We start from the raw sequence: 18,082 nt of genomic DNA on the forward strand, positions 1-18,082 counted from the left end.
TGACCAAGCATTCAGGCGCACGGACTCCTGAAATTCGCAAGGAATCGCAGTTACCGGCTTCCATATAGGACTCTTCTGGGATCTCGGGGTTCCCGGCCCACCACACTTCCTCCCTGCCCATCCATTTAGCTCTAAAAAGAGTTCGAGCGACCATGCAAGGGAGGAAACGAGACAAGCCCCTAAGCCCTGGCCGCCGAGTCGGCCATATGTCTCGAACCTGTACTAAGGCGCTCACCTGGACTTCGCGGACAGTCCCAGCAGAAGAGCTTATCCCGTGGGCTAAGGTACTGTTGGTATTTGGCGGGGTGAAATAGAGTCTCTTATAGCTACTGACTGACAGCAAGCTTTGGGAAAATAAAAGTCACCGGTGGGATTCGAACCCACGATCTGACGATTTGATAACCACGAGCTTAACCATTTGGCAATTTCAGAGAATTGCTTCGGGTCGTTCATATTTACGTAGATAACAAAACCATTATTAACCAACTTATACCGTACAGAATTTTACTCTGCAAAGAATGAGCGATCAAAACGTCACAATAGTGCATCATGTAGCAAAAATGCACAATTGGCCTGCACACAAATCTCACTGGCAGCTCTTCCTTGACAAGTTTGAATTAATGTGCGCGCATCAATATGGTAAAGTCCCCAGAGTGCACGTCCGTCCAGACACGTCTCAACTCTTAAAGGTTGCACTACACCAAAACACGCGCCCATAGGGGTGCTCTGCCCAATTCAGGGAGAATTCTTCGCCAAACTGAGGCGCTGAAAAAGTACCCCTAGAGTTTATTTGAAAAAGAGGAGATTGAGTGGCCCAAGAAATTGTGGGATTGTGGAAGAATGGCCCAGAATGAATTCTCCACATTCAAGCTCTCCCATCCCAGGGCCAAGCACAGCAAAATGTTACTGACAAATTGTTCAAGAGACTGAAAAGGGGGAGGGATGTCATTTGAAAAATGGCTTCGGAAGCCAGACTTGGTAGTGTTCACTTTTTTAAGGGGGGGGGGTGAATTTGTTTTTGGTGAATAATTAGAAATATCATTGGTTACGTATCCTACTTAAAATTCTCTCTTCTTTTTGTTTTTTTGTTTGTTTGTTTTTTAAGTTGCCGCTGGGGGGGGTAAGAGGCCCGAAGGACTTTGGTTGCCTGCACCGGGGCTGCAAACGTGGTCGATTTTACCTTGTCTTCAAATGGGCTTCCTTTAGTTCAGTGCGCGCATAGAAAGCCGTGAAAAATCAGAGCGAAATAGCGCCGCCTGTTGACTCTCAGAAGAGGTTTGTCTCCGGTTTTTTCGCTGAAAATTCAAGATTTTGGCCAGTAGATCACTTTTTGTTTCAATTTATGGGTTTTAGTCACGATTTGTTTTTATTTGCCTTTTCCCAAAGATATATCGAAAATAGTAAAACTGTTTGCCCAGCTCTCATTGTCTTTCCAAATAGGCCCGCAATTTTGGGTTTTTGTAAGAGAAATAACCCGAACTGGAAACTACCAGTCCAAAATTCTGGATTTATAAAAAGTTTCTGTGATCCCTCCTGATTGTGGCATGTTTTATTGTATACAGTCTAAACAGATTTTTTAACTAGTATAAAGTTAGCAGAAAACATATCAAATTAATTAAATTAAATCTAACACTAGAGTCAACCTGTCATTAAATTGCTCTCTTGGTTGTGAAAACTGGGTTTCCACACAAAACTTAATTTCCTGGAAAACTACACGTCATGACTTTTCCAGGATTTTTTGGGAATAAGAAGTTTAAAAAATGCATGACCAAGACGTTTGTAGGAAACCCTAAAACATTCATATGAGTAATCTTTAAATGGAAATGAAATGTTTTCAAGGTTTACTCAGTTCCATCTTGCAGGACAAAGATCCTTTTGAAGGGATCCACTGTTAGAATAGTGCCTTTGTGTCCATCACTTGTTTCAACTTGACCGCCTTGCTGACACTCTCTCAAAAACTATACTGCTTCCTCTAACACTTTTTGACGTTGATTTTTTTGTGGCTTGCCTACGGTTTTCTGTAACAAAGATATACGATATTTGTTGACTATAATGCTCACCCGTGTTAAACTAATTCAAAGGTAGAAATCTGTGATTTATGAAAACGGGACTTTTCAAATATCTTTCTAGGGTTTTATGGCAAACTGAATATTTTGAAAACTGCACCAAGACTGTAAAATGATGGATGATGAAGATTAGGAAATCACCTTAACCTTGCCCTTATATGGCAGTCAATTTACTTTGGAGACTACATCAGGAAAGGAAAAAAAGGCCCCAGAATATTTCATTTCAACTGATGACACAATTATCTCATTGGTATTCTGTTTGCAAATGATTGTTACTTTGTTACAAATTGCTTTTTTATACGTGCACCAAACATTTCATATAGATTATAAATGTACGTGACAATGAACTCTAAATTCTTATTTTTTAATTTTCATATCACTACGCAGTATCAAGCCAGTGATCAATCCAGCAATGAATGACCACAACCAGCGAAGGATGACACATATCTGTCATTCCCTTTGTACCAAGGACTTGTACCTTCAGCAGAGGTCAAAAGCGCAGAACTACTGGCTTACCAGGGGCAATAAAAATTGTCCACTGGGGAATTTCAGAATGGATGTTTTCTTTCCGAGTCAGAGAGGTCTAACTTGGATTCGTTTAAATGGGAGAAATTCGTAATGTTTCGGGCCCAACAGAACCCGACGAGAGACGCTCTTGCGAGCTAGGGTGCCTCACCGACGCGTTCACGGGTGGGGCTGAGTTGGTTTTTGCGACCGAGTCCAAACTGGAGATGCGACCTTTCGCGGTCAACGAAGTCCGAGGAAGAAATCTTCAGCGGGCGCCCAAGTAACGCTACCCTTCTGGCACCCACCGCGGGACCGACGCCGCCCGCTGCCAGATGCCGCCCTCGGGCTGGAAGCCATGGTTCATCCGTGCCGAACAGCTGATCGCACGATTTGCATTGGGACCGACTTGGCAACTGCCCGAGAGCCCTCCTGCGGGGTACACTATTAACCGTGGATTTCAAGTCAGTTTGGGGCGGCCGCGTCAGACATGCAGCCCAGCAGCCAATCCTCGGCCACCGGAGAAGCGCTCGTTCACTCCGCCGTCAGTTCCGGCAGGCCCTCCTCCGGCTGCGCCCGCTCTACTGCCCAGTCCAGGACACCTCTGGCCCACCAGCGACGGGGCCCCGCCACTCGTCTTGGCCCGGGGGGGGCCTCCTGCCGCACCCGCCGCTGGTCCTCCCGGTCTCCTCCTCCAAGTCCGGTCCGCCCGAGGGCCACTGGGTGCCGGCTGGCCCTGCACGCTGGACCTCCTCCCCCCGCTGCTGGACCCCACCACCCCTGCCTCCCTGCAACCCTATCCTTGTGAGCTCGAGACCACCCTCCCCCTGTAAATAGACAAACCAGGGAGTGGGGGTTAAGGTCCAAAATGCTCTCATTGAAATACGCACGTTTTGGGCCCAACCGGTCCCGGGGCGTAGCCCTCTCAGAGGCCTTGGGTGGGCCAGCGAGCCGATGGACGGCAGGCCGGAGACGCCCGGCCCGCCCGGCTTCAGGGAACCCCGGACATCCGAACCTCTCGGGCCAGGTTTTCTGAAGAAGGCAATTCACCGCGCCGCAGCAACCGCACCATCGCCCTAGAGTCGGGTTCGCCCAGGGAACCGTCCCGGAGCTTGGCGCTCGATCGTGTCGGAAATGCATGGCTATAAGCGGACAATATAGCCCTCTTAGAGTCCTGGGCGGAGCATCCCGGCCCGCTCGGCCGCAGGGAACCCCGGACATCCAAACGTCTCCGACTCTGTTTTCCGCGGACAGGGATTCAACGCCACGCACCGCGGGTCACACGGGCCAACGAGCCTGCCGCCCGGTAGGCAGGTGTCTCCTTCGCCGCACCGTCGGGGCCGTGGGGCCTCGCGACATGCCTCACGCCGCCGGTGGCATGCTGGGGACCCGCCAGGAAATCGGATTCGGGCGGGTCAAATTTTGGCCATGCTGACGGAGAAACCTTCCCCTATATATAGGCGAACCGGGAAGTGGGGGTTAAGGTCCAAAATGCTCTCATTGAAATACGAACGTCATTACGAATTTCTCCCATTTAAAATCTTTCAAATCTCCACATCCTTTCAGAAGAAAAAAATAATGGTAGCATGTCTCCCTGGGGATAAAGGTATCTATCCAATCACTCAACATCTAACCGATCCAGACTTGCCTCGTACCGGTGGTCAGTCTATTAACTTGGCATTGCCCCACCAATGACTATGCCATAGAACCACAGGTTGACCGGGAACCCCGGTCAAGCTTCAGTGAATGGCTCCTCTGGGAGTATTTTATACAAACTGGTCACAGAAAATTATACTAAGGGGGAAAAGTGGCCTACATTTACATGTACACAGTAAAAGAGTTTACCAGTACATGTGTACACAGCCCTAGTGTAAATGCATGTACATTGTACATGTAAAATGCAAACACACTTTGTACAAGTACTGCGTGTGTTCTGGGATCCCATCTCGAGTAGGGATGCTACTTACATTGACCCCAGTACTTTTTGCTGGGTTCTGAAAAATATAGGTCTATTAATTTTGTACAAGTTGATAGGTTCTTACAAGGTTTGAACGTGCTCCTTTTCCTTTGTATTTACACTTTCAATAATCTATTTTATTCAAGGTGTTTGTGGGAATGGGGTGGGATTGTGTTCATTTGCCCTTGTATATTTTAAACGGTCTCAACAATTCTTTCATGTTTGTATAGATTTTTGATGCTGCATTCTTCGAATAACACACCAATGTTGATTCGACTCCATGAACCACAAAATAAACGAGGATTTTGCCCAAATTCAACTGAATTGTTCTATCTTGAAAGAATAAAAGTGGGTAGTATAGCTTCAATAACCCAGTGGGCACGAGACGTCGTTATGACGTCTTAAAGACGTCTAATATTGACGTCTTATAAATGTCTTTTTTGAGTCGTATATGCAAAGCCAAAAGACGTCAGCACCCTGACAAGTAAACGACGTCAGTGGTCTGACTGGAAAAAGACGTCAGCGTTTTGGCGAGTAAAAGACGTCAACATTGCGACTAGTAAAAGACGTCAACGTAGCGACTAGTAAAAGACGTCAGTATTGCGACTAGTAAAAGACGTCAACATTGCGACTAGTAAAAGACGTCAACGTAGCGACTAGTAAAAGACGTCAGTATTGCGACTAGTAAAAGACGTCAACATTATGACTAGTAAAAGACGTCAGCCTTGTGACTAGTAAAAGCCGTCAGCATCGTGACTAGTAAAAGACGTCAGCATTGTGACTAGTAAAAGACGTCAACATTGCGACTAGTAAAAGACGTCGACATTGCGACTAGTAAACGACGTCAACATTGAGACTAGTAAAAGACGTCAGCATATTGAGCAGTAAAAGACGTCGGCATTAAGACGTCTTTTATCCTTGAAATATCAAGGAAAAAAGACGTCTGCATTGGACGAGTCAAAATTTTTTTGTTTTTCAAACTTACTTACGATAAAAAGACGTTCACATGACTTAACACGCTGCCTGGCTGTAAAATAAATTTTGACAAGAGCGACTGATTACAACGAATTATGATTTTTTTATTTATCTAACTTTCGTTCTTTACAAATAACCCGTTAGCACACTTTACTGAAAACGAAAGTCTACCCAAATATTATGTACCAATATTTCTGTTAAATTCAATGGCTTTGGACGCACCATTGCAATTGCCCCAGCACAATCAACGTGAAAATGAAACTAGGTACATGTACACTTAGCCGCATAATGTACAATTTACCTGTGTAACATCAATTAACATATATTTGCATATTGTCTTTGGTGCCCAAAACCACTTTCGTAAAGGTGATTTTGCCATTTTGCTCGTGTTTCTTACTAGTGCGAGTAAAAGGTAATGTTTTTGTGGAGAATTTTATTCTGAGTCACCTTGTGTGCCAAAAAGTAAGAATTGCTAAAATAAATATGGTTTCAACCTGCCATCCCGCCAACTGTGACCAAATTGGAAAGAAAAAGCGATGCACATAAGCAAGCTGCGTGCCATTATAGATCAGTCTTGTAGCAACTGTGATCCTAGCGCATCAATCGGGAGGAAATGTGTCTTAGCACATAAAAAGAAACCAAACGCGCCAATGTCATCATCGACGAAACGCGTAGGTACCCAACCTCAACCTAGTAAGAAACCTCTTTGAACATCGTCTCCGTTGCTTTTAGTCAGAAGGCAACGTCTTCGTGAATCCACAGGTAAAAATTTGTTCATGTACAAAATGAGCCTCTGTACATTAGCATGACATTTGTAATCGCAATTGGCATAAAATTCTCTGTTAATGTACAGAAAAATTTGTAACAGTGCAGTTCAAAGGTTTAAAATTGTACGTTTACGGACAAGGCAAGAATGGGAAATATTAATCACACAAATACTATAATAAGCCATGTAACCGAATATTTGGCAAAACAAAACATTTCCAACCAGGTAAGACTTAGTAAAATACGTTTTAGATGTACATGTAATGGCATTTATGAGAGGTAGAAAAACAGACATCAGTTGATGAAAAGTTGCATGCTTGAACGCAAAATTCAAATCGAGTTGGCTTAGAATTTTAAAATGAAATGGAAAAATGGAACACGATTTTGAGAAAATTTTGTCTCACAAAGTGGTTTGTCAAAGCTTTTGGAAAACAGACCTTCCTTTGAACAGCCCCAACAACGATCTGGTCATTTGCAATGCCGAAAAATATTTTACCCATGCCCCTCCCCCCCAAAAAAAACAATCAGACTTGCTAGTTTGTTACTTCGTAAAAATCTCCAAAAGTAAACAGCCAGGAAACAGGTTATATGATTCACTAGATTGGCTGCAGTCTACCTTCATAAACCTGACAAAATAAAGCCGAGGAAACAATGTACATATACATACATCTATTTTACTTGCAATATAAGACCCAATAAGACTCAATGCCTATGTGCATGCCTGTTGAATTATGCAGAGCTCTTGCAAAGTCTCTGATAAGAGTACTTCAAGTACTTGGCAATCCGCTGTCTTACTTCAGACACCGTTGTATTGTGTGAAGCAACGACGCTTTCTGCAAATGTTACACAAGAAGAAAATGACAACTTATTTTCGGAGAAAACTGTAAGGACTTTGGTGGCAGCAAATAAACTGGTCTTTTACTGTAGATAAAAAAGAAATTTTTTTGCCACCAAGTGTCTCTAAAATCTTTCGTTGAGTGGCCAATATTGTGTATTGCATCACATACTGCCAATGAATGTATCCTAATAGCAACAACTAATTGTTACTGCGCAAAACAACTTTAGTACTGCTAAAATAATAACAAGGTCAATTGATTGATCTGTTAGTAGCTTTTCTAGCTGTGCTTGAACAATACATATATATTACTTTTTTACCTTCGATTACTGCACATAATGCAGTTTTTCCAAATGCCATCTTACTCTTGTTCAGTCCCTTCATGTTGAACTCACTCTGAAGGGAAGGGGTCATCATCCTGCAAAACAATCAATAATACGAAACTCTGAAGACAATTAGTGGCAGCAAACCAGTCATTTTTCACTGTCTCTACCACAATGGGTATGTGCACCTTGGCTTAGCCGTACTGTTGCCACAAGTGTCTCCAAAAGATAGAAACAGGACCATGTGTTTCAATGCACGAAGAAAGTTAGTAATAGATACATATATAGACATACATGTACAGGTAGTTACATTTACTGACCTGTTCAACACATTTCGAACCATATCCTTCATGTCAATTCCACCAACTCGTCTACAGTAAGCAACCTAAAAGAGAAAAAGTTGAGAAAAAACCTAAGTAAATAGGACAATCACAATGCTGCTTAATTTTAAAGTCAAAGGCTAAATTGAATACAAAATAATGTGACAGAAGCACCATATGATACACTACATCCCTTTTGGATGATAACGTATATGTTTGCTAAAGCACAGTTGATGAGTAAATGTGGAGGGTAGGAAGCACATGCAGATAAACTGTGTTAATGACAAGCCAAGTCCTGTACATGGACATTTTGTTGCTCTCCTTTACGTGTAAACGTTGTTATCATGTAATTCTAGGATATATGATATGGAAAAATGCATAATACAGAATGAGGAAAAGTTATTGGAGCCACACTTGCTATGGATTAACATAATAAAAATATGATCACTATAAAAACTGTCATTCAGATTCATACCAAAGCAGAGCGGTAGGTGACATCCAGGAGTTTCTTCTCAAGATCCAGAAACTCCTCTTTTGTCTTGACAGGGTCCTGGGCGATTTTCTCTTCATCTCCTAACATACAACCTTCAGATTGGCGCAGTAGTTTACTTAGAAGTTCTTTCACCTCGACAAGCTGATGTAAAACCCTCTTTTGAAATCCTTTGAACAAGCAGGTGGAAACTATATGTAAACATCTACAACACTGTTCAATGTGCTCTTCGAGCTACTCCTGAACAGCTAATACGTGTCCATAATTGTTCTTAATTTTATTTTAAACTAACATAAGATATATTGGCGGACTTTGTATTCAGTAACATAATGATGAAATTAAACCTACTTGCGTCAGACATGGGAAAAGAAGCACTGCAAGACTCGGAGGACAAACTGCCACTGCCAGGTTTCGGTGATGACTTGTCATGGGCAGATTTTGAAGACACTGATTTGCCGCTGGCGGGTCTTGATGACACTGAAAAATTGCAGCTGCGAGACTTTCTCAATGATGTTAGCTTCCCGCTGCCACAAGGTGACGACAACTTGGCATTGTAAGACTTTGACGCCAGTGACATTTTGCTGCTTTTGGACTTGGGCGACGATGGCTTGCCACTGACAGACTTCAACGATGTTTGTTTGCGGCTAATAGGCTTTGACGATGAGAGCTTGCTGTTGCCAGAGTTTGGCGACGATGGCTTGCTGCTGCCAGATATTGACAGCTTATCACCATGTTTAGAGGACAACCCACCAAACAAGGTGATGGGAGTTGAAGTAGATGCAGGGGAGGAAGGAGATGAGATGGACATGAGTGAACCAACAGATGAGGTGGACGCAGGTGAGTTGGGAGGTGTAACTGATCTGGGCGATTCGCAAGATGAGATCGATCCCGGTGATCCTGTGCCCAAGGTGGAGTTGGGATGTGAAGTTGATCCAGGTGAGACAGTCAGTCTGTATTTCTTTGGTTCAGAGGGCAAACTGAAGGGATCTGTAGACAAAAAAAAACCTTGTTGCAATTGTCTTCATTTCAAAGTTTGAGTTTTTGTAGTTTTACAGAACTCAAAAATATATTGATTCCATGCTTTGCAAACCATTCACCCACACATTTGCCTAGACAATATTGAAGTTTACTGCACGTGTGTATGTACATTACAAACAAAATGTGTTGACGGAGTTATGGCACTATCAAATTGTACTAGATAACACTTCATCGTTCGTGACTTGTTACACTTTTGAGTACAGAACGATATGGTCTTGCCTAGTTGTGTCCAGTGAGGGACATAATCCATTGAAGTTTTCATGGGTTAATTTCTGGTAAAACTACGTCATCTCACGCAGAAAAATTATGATAGTTGATATCAATTTTTAATGATTGAGTGGAACAGTAAGTAGAAGCAAGACTAATTTATGCACAGGGACTGGTTTGGATTTAGATTGTTGAAATTAGTAGGGTTCTTGTGGAATATTAAAGTAGTGTAATAAATGTACAGAATTGTATGTATTTGGGTAACTTACCTTGAGGGGAGCCACCACTCACTTTAACCACGTTTTGCTCCTCATTCTCAGGAAACACATCTGCAAAGAAGATACTTTTGTGGATAATGAGCTTTAACTAAGGTCTTGTGATTTGAATGCATGTATCTGCACACACTACAGTGCGTGCAGTAATTTTTTTGTTGTGTGCCGCAACATATATTTTTGAGAAAGTTGAGTAATGCCCGCCATTTGTAGCCTACAGAATATGAGTTGTATTTGTATTAATTATTACCGGTTTCAAAGTCTTCCCCAAATGTCTTCCTCTTTCTGGATCGTTTTTCTTCAGTTTCTTCTTCACTGGCCTCAGCTGTTGTTGTGTCATCATAACTGTCACATGTTTTGGGGTCATCTTAACAAGAACAGCAGAAACACATTTAGAATATCCGGGAGAATATAAATAAGGGTTCATGCAAATTTTACACTAAACATTCACACTTTGGTTTGTCACATAATTGCTACAAGCAAGAAACCTTTGTATGACAGCAGTGTAAAGTTTATTTACAATTTCCCGAAAAAAATCTTTATGATTTTGCAAACACCCCAGGAAGGTACATGTACATGTAGAGTTGAAAAATATTATCATTTTCGTCAAACATGTACATTCCGGTAATTACCTGTTATGCTTAACTGCAGGCACTTGCCAAACCCCAAATCTGTATTTTGTCAATAGCACAGAACTGATCATACTTGTACATTAAAAGATGCATAGGCCTACCTGCGGAAAGCTTAAGTTTAACCAGGGGAAACTGTCGCCAGTTGTCACGGGGCTCTTGTCGCGATTCATATGCCTTGATAGCATTCGGACCTGGCGGCCAAAACAACATGCGGTTTCTGATCCAGTTGGACGGGACCGTGCCTTCCTCCTCTCTCTTTTCCTCCCTCCAAACTGCTCTTGAATACATCCTGAAAAACATAAATCATCCCTACATGTATGGTAGTTGATGTAAGCATGTATGGTAATTCAGATGAGAAAAATTGGACTGCTCCAAAACAAACACTGACATTACAGGGACACCCCCCCCAAAATTTAATGATACTTTAAATGATCCATATTGTCGACTGAACGTCAAATTCACATTTCACAAAGCATGTCTTGTTTCCACCTTCATGAAAACAAGAAAAAAATTGGGACCTACAAGTACATCCCCATGTGTACGTTGTATGAGGTTCCCCAGGATCTTATGTGAGTGTTAGGCAAGAACACTTTTAAATAAAATATGTATTAACTTCAGTAAAATGAATCAAATTTATAGAAACATTCTTACAGTGCAACATGTTATCGTCTTCCTTGACCATGCAGCATTGGCATCAACACAAAACCATTATTGTATTCCAGACAAATGCCCTTGTGGTACAGTTCATCTTCATGAAGAATCTGTCTCCTACAATTCCCGATGTTATCGTTTGTAATGAATGCAATGTTAAACAGCATGGACTGACAAGGCCGGGTAAACAAATTTTGTAGATGTCGTTTTCTTGTGATATCACAAACCCAGTGTCCATCATTGCGTTTTTCTTTAACGAAAGCAAATTGTTCTGTTCTTAACAAAAAACAGCTGTCCTTTCTCTTGACAGAAATGTGTAGGTGGTTTCGATGAACTGCTTTATCTGCCCCAGCTTCTTCTGATTCCATCATTCGTTTTGTGGCCTGTGCAATAGGATTATGTGCATTTCTCACCAGTTTTTTGACAATGTTCAATTTGCTCTCAAATGGAAATGCAGACAGTTCGTTAAGGGAGCACTGGAAATGATCAACATCCTCACACAAGTGGGTCAGACTGTGCACATTGTAGACGTTGAATGTAGGTCCATAGATGTGTTGGCAGTTTTCAACAAAGTAGTTTAGCAACTGTCGAGCATAGGGAAGATACTCATTTCGCTTATCATGATGAGTATCCAAACAGATAGAAATGGCAACTGTGAGAGTGAGAAAATGTACGTACAAATTGTCATCTACAATTCCGTTTAACACAAGAGGACCGGTATACAAAACAAATTGGCGGAATTCTGTGGCTTTCCATCGTTCTAAATCGTCCAGTGAGCGAGGTTGCCTTGCGAACTCCGAGGGTAGTTGTCCGTTGAGAAAAGACAACTTTTCTGATATTCTGTTCAGAAGCTGTTGGGACAGTTTGCATTTCCGGGGTCCCTTTTTCAAGTAAATTAAGATTCTTCGAACGACCCCAAGGCATACCAGGTGCATGTAATCCAGCACGAAGGACGTTACACATGGGAATCCTATCTCAATCAACGGTGATCGTTGAAGTTGGTGATCTGGTGAATAGGCCATTTCAAGGAACTGGTCATTAGTCCTTGAAGCAGTTTCTTCAACTGTGTCATAGGTGATTCTTCCACCAACATGGGCCCCTTTCACTGTACATCTTTCACAGGCATGGTATCCAGAATGCCCTTTCGTGCATTTCAAAAATGATCTCGCAGGGGCGTCACATATGAAAGCCTCGACATGTACCGCAAACTTTTTATCATCATAAGTGATGCCTTCATCAACAAGAGTTGAATATTCATGAATGAAATCTTGTAGGAAATGCTCGACAGGTTCTGGCTTGGTTTTGCCACGGAACAGCGCAACAACACCTGGATGAAAATTGCCAAATGATGCAAGTATGGGCCAAAATTGGTCTTTCGATGACTTGTACAATGGTATTCCATCAATGTTGATCTTTAGAGATATCAAGTTCCTTTCCTCAACAAAGTTCTCTTGCTTTACCAAAGTTTTAGTTATGTATCTTTCCACTCCATAATAAGCATATTCTCCTCCGCATTTCTCCGCAACAACAACATTTCTTGGCGTTTTGAGAAGTGTGCGTGCATCTTTTGGAAGCCTGAGTCCTTCATGCCTTAAAATTACAAGCAGTCCATTTACACATGCACGAGTGAGATTATTTTCAGTTGCCCATTTTCGGAGTTTGTCATCTAATGTGGGTGTGTCGTTTGTATCTATTTCGATATCAGACTCTCCTGACGAGTCATACATGTAATCTTCCAAATCTGAGTCTAAATCAGATTCTAGCGTTGTTGAAGAGTCACCACTTCCATTATCAGAACTGTTTGCCTGTACTGGCTGTGGTAAAGCATCGTTAAAATCTTCGTGTTCATCTCCACTGGGGTATTGGGATGCTGTAAAGATGGGCTGGTTGTCCTCATCACCACTACTGTTTGCAGCTAGAGTAAGGACTTCAGCCCGACATCTGCGCCAGGTCTTGTAATAAGCCATTGCCCGAGTAACCTATATTGAATTCACAGCAAACTCATTTTATGACTCTGATGAAATTATTTGACGTCGTAAAGCTCAATGATTAAGACAGTAGTCCCGTGATTCTTAATTAAAACCTTCTGGACGACTTCCAGGCGGACGTGGGTAAAAAAGTTTTTACGTACAGTGGTTGCGTACCCGAGGTTGCAATTCACAAACTGGCATTATGAAACAATGATGAAATAGTCAGACAGTGTGCTCCAGAAATGATCATTATTCCCAACTCCTTACTCTGAAATTCTTCCCTTTTTGAAAGACCATTAGTGGGGCATTCATTTATTTTTTTGGAAAGACCTTGCGTGGGGCTACATCAGTACATGGGTCTGTCCTCTCATTTCGAAAACGTGACAACAAAACTTTTGTGCCCTTGCGTAAAGCTGGCATGTCTGGAAGCAAATTCAGTTTTCTGATACATTCATTTAGTCTCACCATAGTATACAGTACTGGTCAGCCGACATGCTAAACACGATCATTGAACCTTACAGACTCAGTGCACGCTTTTCATCGTGATTTGCTTTGTGTTAGCCTAAGATGAATTTCAAACCCCCGTTTTGTCGTGTTTAAGTTCCTCCGATTGCACCCATAGGCCAATTCAGTTGCCACTCGAAAATGCAAACAGTAAACACCTTTGGGGGATTTTGATCAGGAAATTACTCCCCATAATTGCGCTGATCCATTCCCTATAATGCGTTAAAATCGGAAGGAAGTAGACTTTTGAGATGAACACAACTTGAATGAGGCCTTCTTATTACGATAAGCACAAGGTATAGACTCTCCAGGTGTTAGGCAATTTTAAAATAGGCTACCCGTTTCAGAAATGGTCCCATGATGGTCTTTAATTAAAGCCTCTGTCCAATTTTCAATTTTAAATTGTCACGTGCAATTTGCTTCCTATTCATGTCCATCGCTGACACATCCGTAGACCTTTTCAAATTTTGCTCAGCGTATTTCGTAATAGCCTACGTGAGCTAGACGAAATACTATTCTGTGCGGTTGGTACTTGCTAAGTCATTTTCTGGACATGGTCTCCCGTGCTTTTTTCTTCCTTTTTTAACATCATGTTTTTGTGTCCTTTGGCAACGTTTAACAGTGCATCTGGATAGGGCAAAGACAGAAGAAGACCGAATTGAGGATGTATGGTTACTTTGGCTTATATATACTCGTATGAAAGTCGTTTTAATCAAAGATGCAAACAGAAAAGAATATTTGTTGATTTTCTGCAGCCATATGCATCAAATCAGTATAGCCATTACACCGAGACTTAATGACAAACACCAACTGGTGGCCAGCCCAATATATATACCCTGAATGTATAACCTCAAGGGGTACATAACTTTGTAACCTCTTGCCCCTAGCTGCCCCAACTCCAATCTACATGTAGTCCATGGGTCACATTCCACTGGCTGACCAACTCATTATGCGGCAAATTTCCACTATTTGGATTAATATACTATTCCCACGGCACTTGACCGTGCCCTGCTTCAGCTTGTCTCTGTGCAGGAACTGGCCATAATGGAAATATTAGCCTCAAAACGAAACTTTCAATCACTATATTATTTCATCTAGCACTGCAATTTACTCAAACATACCGAACTGGTATACACCGTCAATCGTTCTGAGAATCACGAATTTGCCCTATGTGTTCTTGAACTTCCCGGAACTTTGCAGCGAAACCCACATAACCCTTGCAGTGCGAAGGTTCATGAGTAAAAGTACTTTCCATGAATTAAGAGCGTATTTCAGAGACAAAATATCATGTCCGATATATGCAAAAGCTATTTAAAATATTACATTCAATATTAAAATCCCTAAACAAAAACAGTCATGTCAGTCTATAATAGTAATAATATTTCATTAATTAATTTCACTCAATTATCAGTACATTTATAACTTGAGAGAAGAGAATGATAAAATTGTATTAATTCAGCCACTTATCAACTGAGATAAAGCTGCCCTGATGGGACAAAGACAGAAGGCCATATAGGCTGTCTGATTAAAAATAATTATGGCAAAATAATGAAAGTAACCAGGCACAATTAAGGGCCCTCCCTGCTGTCTTTGGCATGTTGCAGTTTTGGTGGGGGGTGTTTTCTATGGCAATTTCCCTCTGGAGGGGCTATATGCCACGAACGTTAAATTTCACCAACACATTTTTAAACACTTTGTGTACAGCATTGAAGTCATTCTTGAGAACTCACTAGGGGAAGATTAAATTTTTTTGTAAGTCCAATGTGGGTCCTAGGGAGCGGCTACGCGGATATAGGGTATACGAAGTGCATGGGCCTTGTGCGTCATGCAACGCAGAGTGAAAGAAGAATTTTCAAACTGAGTCCATTATGGGTCCCGGGGAGCGGCTACGCGGATACGGGGATACCAAGAGGGCCTTACGCGTCCTGCATGCAACACAGAGTGAATGGAGATGGCGGAAGAATTTTTCAAAATGTGGGTCCTAGTACTACGTACGATTGTGGATGGAAGTGTGACAACGTATCCGCGGTATCCGCAGCTACGAGGTGCATGGGCAAGGTGAGTGGCAGGGTATTCTGCAAATATGCCTCTTTGAGGCAATGGCAAGGATCCTTATATACAGATATAAAAATGTCAGCAGACCAGTTGAGACACGTCCAAAAATAACAAAATCATTAAACATGTCCGAAATCTACGGTCTAAATTAAATGAAGTATGGAAACAAAACAAAAAAGTCAACAAAAAAGGGAAGGGCCGAATTAAGAGAGCAAAAGAAGCCATACCATTACCAAGTAACAAAATAAAAGAATTCTAAGAGTAAACGTAAAAAGCGAAGAAAAAAATTGAAATGATAGATGGCAAGCCAATAAGCACAACTTGCAATGGTGCCTTTTAGCTCTGCTAAGTGGAGCGTTATTATTCCTCTTCAAGTTTACGATTTTGGAGGGGATTGTCCACTAACGATCCCGTCCAAATCGTAAAAGAGAAATACTAATGCTCAACTTAGTGGAGCTAGATGCTTTTTATAAAAGCCGACCAAAACTCGAAGGTTCGAATACTTTTGATTCTGTCAGTAGCTTATTTCCAAATGCCAGGTGGGTGAAAGTATAAGAGTAGCACTTTTATAAGCACTTACCTTGTAAAAGTAAGGAAGGGCCTAACCTGTCGTACTCTTCTTTGGGAACTTCTTTGGAGGACACTTGCTGCTTGTGTAGCAATACTCGAAACGGCGAACTAATTTCGATTTTATTCAAATCATTGTCGACTCAAAGCATGAAGTAGTCTGGTTCCCTGACCTGAAGATCCTTACTCCATTGGAAATTTGTGTAGACGCCAAAGGCAATAGACCTAACCGTAGTTCCAGAAGCCTGTTTTGGACATAGCCTCAGTCTTTGCCATCGCTGGTTCCAGTCGGCTTGCTCAGAGTCTCATCGAAAGGCTGGAACCAGCTAAGACTAGGCCAGAGCCATATGGCGCGGTTCGCATGCTAAGGTTTTTTAAGCCATTCGCTGCGAGCATATGCATGAAAATCGTCCGTTCTAAATGTAGGGGGTAATGTAATGTTATGTCATTTTAAATCGGAGGAGGGGGTTAAGGGTCGTTGCACTCAATATAATCATAATGCACATGCATGTGCAATGAAGCACACTCACGATTCCTGTTACGTTAAAATTTCACTGTAAAATGGACATTTGCTGCAGTGCTATCTCAAAAAACCCCTCTTTACAAATAGATGAGGCAAACAGAACAGTTACCTGCAGGCGGGATTTGGCAATATGCCAGTTTGATTTCTGGCGGGAATTGACATTTTGCGGGAAAATCTAGTGAGAACGTGCAACATCCGAGACTTTCGTAAGGTTATCTGGGGGGGGGGCGGCTGGCAAACGGCGATAGGTCAATTAAACACGCGATGCGGACCAAATCGTTCGTCGGCCTGAATATATTCACGGTTGCGGCATCATGAAGATTAGCCTACATCGGTTTGGGTTGGTGAAGATAAAACTTAAAAGGCGTGTTTAAGACGTTGTTTTTGTTTTTTTCTGCTATACGTATTTACATGTTTGACAAAGACTATAAAATAGCGTCGTAAAGACGTCGTGTGTTTCATGTATTGCTTGTTGAAGATAATATTTCAAACAGAGGAAAAAAGACGTCATTGAGACGTCATTTTATCCTTTCACTGTATGTGTATCACCTATGGTTTGACAACGACGGCAAAACGACGTCATAAAGACGTCTTAATTTTTGTGGTCAGTTGTCGTTGAAGCAATGTTTCTAACAGAGGAAAAAAAGACGTCATTGAGACGTCATTTTATCCTTTCACTGTATGTGTATCACCTATGGTTTGACAACGACGGCAAAACGACGTCATAAAGACGTCTTAAATTTCGTGGTCATTTATCGTTGAAGCAATGTTTCTAACAGAGGAAAAAAAGACGTCATTGAGACGTCATTTTATCCTTTCACTGTATGTGTATCACCTATGGTTTGACAACGACGGCAAAACGACGTCATAAAGACGTCTTAAATTCGTGGTCATTTATCGTAGAAACAATGTTTCTAACAGAGGAAAAAAGACGTCATTGAGACGTCATTTTATCCTTTCACTGTATGTGTATCACCTATGGTTTGACAACGACGGCAAAACGACGTCATAAAGACGTCTTAATTTTCGTGGTCATTTATCGTTGAAGCAATGTTTCTAACAGAGGAAAAAAGACGTCATTGAGACGTCATTTTATCCTTTCACTGTATGTGTATCACCTATGGTTTGACAACGACGGCAAAACGACGTCATAAAGACGTCTTAATTTTCGTGGTCATTTATCGTTGAAGCAATATTTCTAACAGAGGAAAAAAGACGTCTTTATGACGTCGTTTTTTGGGCCACGACCACTTTACGACGCACGACCACATAACGACCACAAAAAGACGTCTTTCACGGGTCGTGTGCCCACTGGGAATATTTAAAAAATTAGAGATGTGATATAAACACACTTAATTGAAGACGCAAAACCATACAGCAAATTTGAGTCCTATTTGACAGTTTTACCAAATTGGAAATAAATTACAA

General features: G+C 41.8%; 1 protein-coding gene across 3 annotated transcripts; it reads right to left on the reverse strand.

The window, feature by feature from the left end:
* Positions 1 to 4,894: 4,894 nt before the first annotated feature.
* Positions 4,895 to 17,967, reverse strand: LOC110990668 (uncharacterized). 3 transcript variants are annotated; one of them, XM_022255752.2, is made up of 9 exons: positions 11,036 to 11,153; positions 10,486 to 10,673; positions 10,003 to 10,119; positions 9,750 to 9,809; positions 8,584 to 9,222; positions 8,221 to 8,405; positions 7,746 to 7,810; positions 7,423 to 7,520; positions 4,895 to 7,100 (listed from the first exon to the last, which is right to left on the reverse strand). In XM_022255752.2, exons 2-9 carry the CDS (start codon positions 10,670 to 10,672, stop codon positions 6,997 to 6,999), a joined length of 1,455 nt encoding a protein of 484 aa, XP_022111444.2. In that variant the 5' UTR covers position 10,673; positions 11,036 to 11,153; the 3' UTR covers positions 4,895 to 6,996. The 3 variants fall into 3 exon arrangements, with proteins under 3 accessions (XP_022111444.2, XP_022111443.2, XP_086999680.1); XM_022255751.2 differs by lacking the exon at positions 11,036 to 11,153 and having other exon boundaries at positions 10,486 to 10,992; XM_087143554.1 differs by lacking the exons at positions 4,895 to 7,100; positions 7,423 to 7,520; positions 7,746 to 7,810; ... (2 more) ...; positions 9,750 to 9,809; positions 10,003 to 10,119 and adding an exon at positions 16,145 to 17,967 and having other exon boundaries at positions 10,541 to 10,673; positions 11,036 to 13,014.
* Between the last annotated feature and the right edge of the window lie 115 nt (positions 17,968 to 18,082).

The sequence above is a fragment of the Acanthaster planci genome, linkage group LG11, assembly GCF_054643075.1.
Source record: "Acanthaster planci isolate LZ-2023a linkage group LG11, COTS_SCS, whole genome shotgun sequence".
NCBI classification, from domain to species: Eukaryota; Metazoa; Echinodermata; class Asteroidea; order Valvatida; family Acanthasteridae; genus Acanthaster; species Acanthaster planci.